This window comes from Salmo salar, chromosome ssa12 (genome assembly GCF_905237065.1).
Source record: "Salmo salar chromosome ssa12, Ssal_v3.1, whole genome shotgun sequence".
Classification (NCBI taxonomy): Eukaryota; Metazoa; Chordata; class Actinopteri; order Salmoniformes; family Salmonidae; genus Salmo; species Salmo salar.
In genome coordinates, this window is record NC_059453.1 from 21141542 (window position 1) to 21153876 (window position 12335).

General features: G+C 44.0%; 1 protein-coding gene across 2 annotated transcripts; it reads left to right on the forward strand.

The window, feature by feature from the left end:
- Positions 1-2723: 2723 nt before the first annotated feature.
- On the forward strand, positions 2724-8055 carry LOC106564447 (probable splicing factor YJU2B). Of its 2 annotated transcripts, none has more exons than XM_014130550.2 (11): positions 2724-2804; positions 3129-3173; positions 3744-3797; positions 3949-4031; positions 4113-4168; positions 4284-4344; positions 4435-4577; positions 4959-5131; positions 5864-6002; positions 6287-6479; positions 6839-8055. In XM_014130550.2, exons 2-11 carry the CDS (start codon positions 3171-3173, stop codon positions 7212-7214), a joined length of 1281 nt encoding a protein of 426 aa, XP_013986025.1. In that variant the 5' UTR covers positions 2724-2804; positions 3129-3170; the 3' UTR covers positions 7215-8055. The 2 variants fall into 2 exon arrangements, with proteins under 2 accessions (XP_013986025.1, XP_013986026.1); XM_014130551.2 differs by having other exon boundaries at positions 2763-3028.
- The last annotated feature ends 4280 nt before the right edge of the window (positions 8056-12335 follow it).

Here is a 12335-nt window from a genome sequence, read left to right on the forward strand (position 1 = left end):
GTGATCATTTCCAAATACCCTATGCGAAAGACGAAGTGTAATATACATTTGTTTCATACTATATGCATGATACACCATTGTCTGTATAGGCCTATATGAGTTATTTTTTCCATTCATGACACTGTTGTCAGATTCTTCTCATTCCTCTCTACCTGAGACATCTTTAAATTCCAGACCTTATCTTCAAGAGAAATACCAAGGGGATTGTTCTATCACTGTATCCCTCCTCCTCCTTCTCCTCTCTCTTTCTCTCTCCATCTTCATCCTTTTCTCCGGGCGGGAGGTGGAAGGAATGTGTCAGGCCCTTTGCCCTCTCACGCTCCATGTTTTCCGAGAGGATTAACCCGAAGATGAATGTGTATTGCGAGCTTCTTTCTGTATTCCGTCTCTTACCCGGAGTGCTGATGTCTCACCTGGAGAGAACGCTCTGAGTTAAACGGCGGTCATCCTGATTGGACATGATGCCTTCATCACAAAAGCATCTAGGATGGCCAGTCACCGCAGTGTCATATCTTTCTTCCTTACACCTAGCCAATGGTTGATGGTGTTACTAATTGTGCACTGTAGTAATGTCTGATAACAATGTTGAGCATTGCTCATTGGCTACCTTGTGTCCAGCCTCTACCTTACGCAGCTTATCTACTGTGAAGGTGACTTGTTTATAGGGGATCTACAGACCTTTCAATATCAGATAATGCCACTCTGGATCAGTCTCACTCTGCCAAATCTGAACCATTAACCTCAGAGAAACATACTTCAAGTGATCTTAGAGCAGTCTTTCTTCCTGCAACTCTACCAGACTGCTTGGCCCAGGTTCAAAACACAACTGGATCAGGCCCTGTAGGGATCAGTGGAAACACATTTGTTTCAAATCTCTTCTCCTAACGTTTGGTGTAGAGCAGTAAATAAAGATAAACTCTCTTGGAAGGGTTCAGAGTGCCTGTCTCTGTCTGATGGGCTTACAGTGTTGTTCGATGGTGCAACAGGCTCTCTAAGCACAGTTCTAGGACCAACTGAGCTAAAGTCCCCCCAACATGGCCTGCTAACTTAAACCATTAAGGGAGAAAGACGCAAAACTGACCATGACTAGGGGGAACTTATCCTAGTCTGTAAGGGCTTCTACTGGTTTAGGAGAGAGCTATTCCTGAGGTTACTGTCTGTAAATTCCTGGCAATAGACATATCACTCTCTGAGATGTCCCATTGATAGACTGATAGACCCATTTAGGCCTAGAGGAGGAGGGATCCTTTCTATCAGACTGGTAGAATGATAGAGTAATCTAGGCCTAGATCGCGGAGGGATCCACTGGACAGACTGATAGAGTGATAGAGACATGTACTGATGGAGGGATGAAGGGATGGATCCATGGTACTAACAGACTGATAGACAGACAGGTCAGATCGATGTCTCTTCCTGAGCATTGCTTGCTTGTGCATTCCTGGTGGTGGTGGTTGGACCGCGGAGAGGGCTGGTCTCTCTGGGTCAGCCCATATAGGGCTTGTCTGTCTGTGCCGGGCAGGAATGTTAGATGGGAGCAGCGTTCCTGTAATGGGAAGCATTCTAAGGGGATTTATCCACGGAATGTCAAACTCAATGCCACAGAATATCAAACTTCGGAATGCTGTTTACAACGTAAATCTGCATCAGATAGACACCTGCCCCGAGAATCTCTTTCCCTCTATCCCTCCATCTGTCTCCATTCCCCCCTCCATCCACCCTGACCATCTCTTTCTCCATCCATCCTTTTTGAGTCTCGCTCTTTCCCTGATCCCTCCCTCCTTCCACCCACAACATCTCCATCCCCCTCTCACTTTATCCATCCCTCCCTCCCCCCTCTCTCCATCCTTCTTGCTGTATCCCCGATCTCTCTCTTCCCTTCCCTACCCTGCATCCCTCCCTCCAGTCCTAATCACCTGATCCTTGATAGACAGTAGCCCATCATTTTCCCAGACCTCTTCTCTGGCCATGCCTCTTTTCTTCCAATGTAGTCATTGCTTTTATTAAAAAGGAAAACACTGAGAGTGAGGGGCAGATACAAATTGACACAGAAGTCAGTAGCCTAAAAAGCTACTTTTGTAATCTTTTTTTGGTGGGGGAAACATTTTCATATTCAGAGATATGTGCAACTCAAAAAAAATTATTTCAAAGCTGGAGAGACAGTCTGGTTCAATCATGGTCATGTAAGTAGGGCCTAGGCCTATTTGACATACTGTATTGACCCAGGTCAGACCAAGATCCAGAATAGAATGATTATGGAGAGAATGTATTTTCCCACTCTCAGTCATTACCTGCCAGACTGTTTCTTCTCTCTGTTAAGGGAGACACCTGTAGTGGGTATCCCTCACGTCTCTGGCACATCCATCAGGTCAAAACTCTAGTTATAACCCCCCTGGCAGACACACACACAGTCTGAGGTTTCTCCAGAGTCCAGTGCCATGTGTGAGTAGGCCTATGCTAACTGAGTTATGTTGATATTATTCAGGAGTTTTGACCTGTCTCCTGACTGCCCATGTCCCTTCACTTTGATGGACGCTCTGGTTTTCATCATAACAACTTACAACAGAGGAGGGAGGTAAAAAGGTGAATTGTCATAGTTGTGGACTTTTCCAATGGGTCTTGGGGTACAAAAATAAGTATACGAAAATATCTTCACAAAAGTAGAACTCTTTGTACAAGCATAATTAATCAGAGACGATTAAAAAAAAGCAGACCCCAATGTGTGACGTTTCTCACAAAACGGAAGTGACGTTTTTGTGTATGCACTGTTGTCGATTTTGTTCTGCTAGCTAATGCTTTGGAAAACAGTAAGGAGCACGCTACTTTGTGATATCTGAATTGTTTTTCTTCGTAAACAGTTATGTTTCGGTTACATTTCGTGTTAATTATGGGCACACATCTCCTGTTACATTCCTAAAACGTTTGTTTGGCTTATTATTCAAGATGGTAGTGTGAGCTAGTTAGCTATGCTAGCAGTTGTGCTTGCAAATAAGCTATCTTATTTCGATTTTTTTTAAAGATTTTTAAAAAGGTATCTTATTTCGAACGTCTAAGTAAGATGGCTAACTTCAAGGTGTGCAAACATTTGTAAACACAAAAACGAAGCTATGACCCTGTGTTTTCTCCCCTAGGTGACAAAGGCTATCTTCTAGTGCGCTGTACAAGCTAACAACATGGTAAGTTGCCAGGCCACATCAAAATGTGTTAAACACACTAGTAGCTAACATTGGTGTCCTTGTAAAATTAGCTCTTTTAGGATTTGTCCACCACTGGTGGCACCAGGTTTCCTCAGTGAGGAAGACCCACTGGAGTGGCAGGTAGCCTTGCGGTTAAGAGCGTTGGGCCAGCAACCGAAAGATCGCTGTTTCGAATCCCTGAGCCGGCAAGGTGGGAAAATCTGCCGTTCTGTCCTTGAGCAAGGCAGTTAACCCCCAACAACAACTGCTCATCGGGCGCCGTGACGAGGATGTCGATTTAAAGGCAGCACCTATCTGATTCAGAAAGGTTGGGTTAAATGCCGGAGTTGTACAACTGACTAGTTATTCCCCCCCTTATCCATGTAGAGAAAAGCTGGTGCCACCAGTGGTGGACAAAAGAGCACATTTTCCAAAGACACTGTTAGCTACTAGTGTGTTGAATACTGACTAGGTGTTCCCCCTTTCCCTTATCCATGTAAGAAAACCAAATATGTTACTGTAACGTAACAATGTTCACACTTTCCTCCTTTTCCATGTCTCCTTTCTCAGGGTGAGAGGAAAGGACAAAACCATTACTACCCTCCGGACTTCGACCCACAGAAGGTAAATATGACTACTGACCATCATCACATATAATAATAGATGCGCGGTAGGTTAATGGAGTTAAGAAATCATTCTACACATGAGCCGCTTTAACTCTTTTCCCCCCTTCCACCCCCCCCCTCCCCCATTTCTCCCCCCTCCCTCTCTCTAGCATGGCTCCCTCAATGGTTACCATGGAACCCATGCTCTACGTGAGAGGGCCAGGAAACTGTCCCAGGGTATCCTCATCATCCGGTCAGTAACACAAACACACACATCAAATTTAGTAGTTTGATGGGTTACAGGAAACTGACTCTTGTCTATGTATTTTCACAGGTTTGAGATGCCCTATAATATCTGGTGTGATGGCTGCAAGAATCACATCGGCATGGGTAAGCTCGCTCTCTCTCTTCTATTCTCAGTTTTTCAGCATGTTGCTATACGTTTTCCTTTTTCAGAAATATAATTAATTACAGCCATTTCTTATCATACATTTGTGTCACTCAGGTGTACGTTATAATGCTGAGAAGAAGAAAGTGGGGAACTACTACACCACGCCAATCTACAGGTAAGACCAGACACATCTCAATCACACACACACACACACTGAAGGCCAATACATACATCTGTGTGTGTTTACCTGTGTGCTCCTCTTCAGGTTCCGGATGAAGTGTCACCTGTGTGTGAACTACATTGAGATGCAGACAGACCCGGCCACCTGTGATTACGTCATCGTGTGTGGTGCGCAGCGGAAGGAAGAAAGATGGGACATGGCTGACAATGAACAGATCCTCACTACAGGTAAGTCATTTCTCCTCGTTGACCTTACATTCTGTTAGGTGTGTGTGTGAGAGGAAGGATGAAGTATGGCCGTCAACGAACATTCTCATCCCTGGCAACTAATGACATTTGACCTCTCAGCGACCTTTTAGTGACCTCTTATTCTTTAATACGTCAAACCCCAAAACAGAATGGACTCCAATTCTCTTCCAACAATGGCACTATTGATATCAGTTCATTTATTCCTCCATTCATGTGTCTTGTCTTTCTTAGGCCTCATTGTCTTCCCTTTCTCTCTCATGTGCTCTCTTCTTTTCTCACCTACCCCACTTATTTCCCTCTCTCCACCACCCCCTACCCCCCCTCCTTTCCCATCCCTGCTCCCTCTGGTTGTCTCCCCAGAGCGTAGTGAGAAGGAGAAGTTAGAGACAGACCCCATGTATAAGCTGGACCACGGTGGTAAGGACAAGGAGAAACTGAGGAAGGCTCTTCCCTCTCTGTCTGAGCTACAGGATCACCAGGCTGGATGGAAGGACGACTTCATACTCAACAGCAAGCTCCGCAGGAAGTTCAGGGTAAATGCACTGCACTGTATTCAGATCATAACTGTTTATTTATTTTATTTAACCAGGTAGGCTCGTTGAGAACAAGTTCTCATTTACAACAGCGACCTGGCCAAGATAAAGCAAAGCAGTGCGACATTAACAACAACACAGAGTTACACATGGAATAAACAAGCGTACAGTCAATAACACAATAGGAAAAAAATGAAAGTCTATATACAGTGTGTGCAAATGGCGTGAGGAGGTAAGGCAATAAATAGGCCATAGTAGCGAAGTAATTACAATTTACAATGCACTCGAGGCCACATTTAGATTCTCTACCCTTCTCCTGAAGTGTACACTTGTTCACCTCCCTCTAGTCTAGCCCATGCCTACACCAATCCAATGCTTTTGCATTTGTGGGGGTAGTGAACGAGTGCACACTTCAGTAGGAAAGAGAGAGAATTGGGATTCACCCATGGAATTACTCGGACTCTTTGTCAAATAGTCTTTCCTTGATTCCTCGTATCCTATGTCCTTGCCTCCTTAACACGCTTTGGAGTAGTAGGTCAGTGTGGAGGGACCTTGGAGGTTTTTCCTCCAGTATGGATTAAAAGGCGGCGAGGATGTGAGAAGCCCCTTGTAAAAGAGATGTAGCTCAATGGGACTGGTGTAAATGGATAGCATGTACGTTGTGTGGATAGGTGTAGGTCTGTCTTTAGGGCTGCTGACTTAACTGTTCATCTCCACTGATCTAATACGCAGACTGAGAAGAAAGTGATGGCGGAGGAGGAGGAGAAAGACAACGCCGTGAGAAAGAGAACAAATCTGTCCATCCCTCTGCTGCCTGAGAAAGAGGAAGACAAGAAACTAGCAGCACTGCTCACCTACACAGCTCCTGACTGTAAGTGGGCATGTACACCACACACACACACACACACACACACACACACACACACACACACACACACACACACACACACACACACACACACACACACACACAGAGAGAATAATAATGCGCTCTAAACCAGACTCTCTCAATCACACACTGTTCATACACACTATAACACAGGCAAGCGCACACAAACTGCACACACACAAACTGCGCACACACAAACTACACACACACACACTACTTTTTCATAAAAGAACACCATGCCTCCTGTACTCCTCCCCTTCCTCTAGCCTACGATGACAGGCAGAACTACAAGCGAAAGGAGATCTCTAGCCGCTCCTGGTTCAGTTCCCCCACTCTGCCACCAGGTAGCGCTGCAGGCAGCCTACTCCACAAGCTGGGCCTACAGGGGAAAGGTGCTGCTGTGGCCAAAGCCCTGGGTCCCCAAGCCTCCTCCCCTAACCCACACAGTCTCATAAGGAGGTATGTCAATGAATGGGTGAATTAGAATTTCCCCATTAGCTGACGACGACAGATAATCTTCCTTGGGCCCAACACACAACTAAATAGACTTCACAGTCAAGACTTTACAGTTTACATGAATGTTAGTGGATCTATCAACATCATAAAGTATGAATCAGTTTTCCCTTCTAGATCATAATGAATAAGATTACATGGACAGGAGGGACCTGACCCTAGATCAGTACTCAGAAATGCTTTTGAAAACAGGCCCAGTAATGTTCATGTAACCTAAGCCACCGTTTTGTTGTGCTAACCTGTTGCAGTGGGTTCACCATATTTGCTACACAGTTGATTGATAGTGTGTGTGTGGTTATTCACAGGAGGACCGAGGGCTCTGGGAGCAAACCAGAGGCCTGCGCTACAGTCACACGCAGGAAATCAGACCCAGGAACCAATGATCTAGGAAACAGTCTCTCGCCGGAGGGGAAGGAGTTAGACGTTGCACAAACACAAAGGATTGGGGGTACAGATTTGGGAGTTGCACAGCCCGAGCACGGACAGGAAATGGTTGAAACTCACATGAGATCTCTGGAGATGCAGATTCTTAACACCACCACAGAAGAAGAGGACAGAGGACGATCGAAAGGAGAGGATTGTGGGACAGTGCTGGAGGACCATGACAGTAGTTGCTCTGGGGTGTTGAGGACGTCACTGGTTGCAGACTACAGTGACTCCGACTCAGACCCCGGGGTGTAGGGTGAAGTTTCCCGTAGACACTGATCTTGAGTCAGTTTTGACTTTCCTCCACTAATGGTTAAGGTTGGGGGAGGGGAATCTGTACCTACGGTAAACATCACCCTGAAGCCAGACCTAGGAGTATGAGGATGGACTGTTGACTTTGTGTTAGAGAAACAAGACTTTTAGCCTGGTTAAAACAGACTGAATGCTGAGCTCAATATGCTTGGAAAGTGATGTCATTGAACCCCCTGCAGTGTTTGCTAGCAAAAGAGATTTTGCGGTGGCTAATTAACAGTACATTTCTGAATTGTTTTGCCCCATAGTTAGCTGAAATGATAAGCTAGCCTGCTAGAATTGTTTAGTTAGCAATCGCTGCTACACTATTCTGCTAGGTACAGTAGCGCTTCTGTTTCAATAGAATGTATTCAAAATGACTAGGTTGTCTCCAGTTTGGCTTATATTTTCCCATTGTGATGCGCATCCATGTGTACCCACTTTCTATGTGTATTTAAACAATGGTGAGCCCTGCATTCAGTCTGGTGTAAACAGGCTACAAGTCAGTGTGCTCTATGGCCAAAATGTGTGTGACTGGGACTGAAGGTACACTTTGTGTTGTTAATACATACTGTGTGACAACAGAATTGTTTCACCATAAATAACCATGGACGAGAAGTTATTTTCCAGTTTTATTGATTTGTGTAAAGTTGTGTATTATACAGATTGGCGTGATTATGCGAATGTCATTGAAGACCGTTGTCCTCTGATATGTAGTGTATGTCCACGCTGCTCCTGGAAATACACGTACATTTCATTTAATCTGATAAATATTCGGTCCTTTACGGGTCTCGCTGTAAATCAATGTCGCTTTTGTATTTTCTTTATAGAAACTATAAGCCATGATCAAGATAACTTAGACAATAATGCGCAGCCGTGGATCCCAGTGATGTATGATTCATATTGGAAATATCAAATGTTCTCTGTCTTTGCTACACACACACACACACACACACACACACACACACACACACACAGAGGAGGCATACTTTTTGGGGTATGTTACAGGATTACAAAAGCAACTGACCTCTTCGCATATGTGAAGCTTAGCTGCATTTGGTTAGCAATTGTATTCACCAACTTAAAAAAGGGATGGGTATTGCTTGAATATAGTCTGCCAAAATAGCACAGTCTTTGGGGGCTGGGCTCTGGGGGGGGGGGGGTTGTCTCTGTGTGAAAGAGTTCTGTCCCCAGTGTCATGAGAGTTTAGTTCCATACAGTCTCAGAATGGCGGCGGGAACACTGCTCCACATTTTGTTGCTCTGCGTTTTCTGTAGCTGTTGCGCCCAAATATTCAACAACCCACACCGAGAACGGTAAGTTTTCCTTTCTCATCTTTTCATTTTGCTGCCGTAGAGCGTACTAAGTTTTTGCTCTCTACTAAAAGCGCTATTTCTTAAACTTGACTGCTGACAGACACGATTTCTTGGGGATGTATATTACACAGTGGGCTAATCAAAATACTAAAATAGTTCTTTTTTACTTGCTTCTGGGCTGTTTTAAACTGTACTCCATGACTTATACATTTTTAACAGATGTATTTCTCAACTTCTTAGGATGCGACTGGGTTCATGGAGTCGCCGCCAGTAGGGTCTATGATTATTATCTCTAAAATTCATATTCTATTGATTCTAATTCAGCCCAAATCTAAATATTCACTATATTCCTAATTCACAATAACACGTAACTGCAATATGTAATCATAATGATCAATAATGTATTATTAGTAATATCAGTCTAAGAACAATTGCAGTTCTCTGAAATGTATACAACACTCAATGTGCCCATTCAGATTTGAATATATGGACCAAGACATGTATTTTGGTCTTCATCAGTAAGTATAGAATCTTCTCTACCTTGTTGAACCTCCATGTCGCACTACCAAATGTTGGCATTAAAGGAAAAAACAAAGCTTCATTTATTTACAGTAAAAGAAATCCAAAAGACCACACCAGTCTGGAACCAAGGTAGTGTTTCCAAAAGTATCCAGATAAACACAGAAGGCACTCCTTTCAGTTACTGAAATACTACTCTGCTGTATGCATGTCTAAGCTTGTCAAATGGGTAATATTTTAAAAGAGAAAAGTTAACTTCTCACTCTCTCTTCCTCTCCCTCCTCAATCCTCTCCCTGTTCTCCCTCTCATCCCTTCTCCTCTCTCTTGTCCCCCCTCCCTCGCCTCCTCTCTTCCCCCCTCCCATCCCTCGCCTCAGGTTCATCCTCCTAGCCCCTAACATTCTGAGAACAGACAGTGAGGAGTCTATCTATTAGAGTCCCATGGCCTCGACAGCCCTGTCACCGTCACTATAACAGTCCATAACTACCCGGAGAGGAGATACCAGCTCCTGCAGGACACTGTCACACTCGGCCCGGCGAACAGCTACCACACCCTCAAGATCATAAAGGTGATTCGGTTCAATTCACTACACCCTCAAGATCATACAGGTGATTCCTTTAGATTCAGTTCAATTCACCACACCCTCAAGATCATACAGGTGATTCCTTTAGATTCAGTTCAATTCACCACAGCCTCAAGACCATACAGGTGATTCCATTAGATTCAGTTCAATTCACCACAACCTCAAGATCATACAGGTGATTCCTTTAGATTCAGTTCAATTCACCACAGCCTCAAGACCATACAGGTGATTCCTTTAGATTCAGTTCAATTCACCACACCCTCAAGATCATACAGGTGATTCCTTTAGATTCAGTTCAATTCACCACACCCTCAAGATCATACAGGTGATTTCTTTAGATTCAGTTCAATTCACCACAGCCTCAAGACCATACAGGTGATTCCATTAGATTCAGTTCAATTCACCACACCCTCAAGATCATACAGGTGATTCCTTTAGATTCAGTTCAATTCACCACAGCCTCAAGACCATACAGGTGATTCCTTTAGATTCAGTTCAATTCATCACACCCTCAAGATCATACAGGTGATTCCTTTAGATTCAGTTCAATTCACCACACCCTCAAGATCATACAGGTGATTCCATTAGATTCAGTTCAATTCATCACACCCTCAAGATCACACAGGTGATTTCTTTAGATTCAGTTCAATTCACCACAGCCTCAAGACCATACAGGTGATTAAGACTTGTCATGAGTATGTACGTCCCCCTTATAATGCCTTATTATACTGTCTTAATGATCCAGAATAAATAACTGCCATTTTGACTGAACCTCCAAGACATTATAAAGGCTAATATCTGCTTATAAAATCCTTCCCCTCCCAGCTCCCTTCAGAGCATCTGGACAAGGGGAATGAGGAGTCCTCCAGGAACCAGTATGTGTATGTGAAAGCAGAGTTTGGGGGCTACCACGTAGCTGAACAGGTGGTCATGGTCTCCTTCCACTCTGGATACATCTTCATCCAGACAGACAAGCCCCTCTACACACCTGGAGACACTGGTGAGGGGGATGAGGGAGGGAGAGAGGGAGAGAGAGGGAGAGAGAAAGTGTTCTCAATGACATGTTAGGTTCATGTGAATGATGAAAGGCGTCTCTTTATTTGTCTGTCTGATCTCTCCCCTGCTCTCTGTCTCTCTCTTTGCAGTACTATGCAGGGCCTTTGTGTCTACACCTCCCTTCCAGGCCTTCAACAGTTCCATCACTATTGAATTCCAGGTAGCTAAAAGTTCATCACATGCCCATTAGCCTACATGTCTTAAATTATATAAAGTAACACTTCATTATGTTTTAGAAATAGAATATTGCGTACGATTTAAGGTGTGTGTGTGTGTGTGTGTGTGTGTGTGTGTGTGTGTGTGTGTGTGTGTGTGTGTGTGTGTGTGTGTGTCAGTCAGAATTCAGACGGCGTCGTAGTGAAACAGATCTCCAGGACCAGAGCCAATAATGGAATCTTTGCTGATACTCACGTTCTACCTGACATAGTCAAGTAAGTCAAGAACATCATGAAGTTTCTAGACTGGTATGAGGATTCTAGCCTGGTTTTCAAATATGTAACACTTTGCTTTATAAATCATTATGCCGCCTGGTCATAATGCTCTATGAATGTGTTTGGAATACTGTATGAAGAGGATGTTCATACAAAGTGTTACCACTATCCTACTGCCATTTACTAATGCTAATACGTATGTGTGTGTTTGTGTGTCTGTCATAGTGAGGGAACGTGGAAGATCATTGCAAAATTTGACAACTGGCAACAGAACAAATTCAGTAGTGAGTTTGAGGTGAAGAAATACGGTAGGTGGAAGAGCTATGTAAATATGTGTGTGCGTGCACGTGCCTGTATGTCATTCAATGTGGTTCCCTCCATATTCTTATCCATATTATTAATCGTTGAGCTAAAGCCTGGGCAGAAGCTTGGGGAGCTAACACAATGCTCTGTTGCAGTGCTGCCTGCTTTCAATGTCACACTGACTCCCAAGAAACCCTTCCTCAGTCTGGATTGTACTGAGCTGGTGGTGGAGATCACAGCCAGGTTAGTAACACTAATGTAAACCTACTGTATTGCTTATTAATGTGTTATGTATGGCTTATGAAACCCTTATGTAGGTACCCTTCAGACAAAGTGTTACTAATGCCGGGTTCATGACATTTCGGATACTCGGCACCTCGGAGTTAAAATGAACAGAAGTTATTTGCGGAGAGCTTCCTATTGGTTGATTCTGATACTTCCCAAGTGGGAAACTCGGGTATCATCGTACTACAACGAGTAAGCAAGTCGGAAATGTCAGTTTCCTGACAGGAGGTGAAAGCGGCATTAACACTGTAATAATAGTTGTGATAATGGATAATTGTAAAAAATAGCTCACCCATCATAGAACGACTGTTGACTCTAGCTCTATGGTAACAGCTGCCTGTTTGGTGAGGCCGTTCTAGTAATTGTATTTCTATGGTCACAGCTACCTGTATGGTGAGGCCGTTCTAGTAATTGTATTTCTTTGGTCACAGATACCTGTATGGTGAGGCCGTTCTAGTAATTGTATTTCTTTGGTCACAGATACCTGTATGGTGAGGCCGTTCTAGTAATTGTATTTCTTTGGTCACAGATACCTGTATGGTGGAGATGTCCAGGGAACGGCCTACGTGATGTTTGGGGTGGAGGTGAACA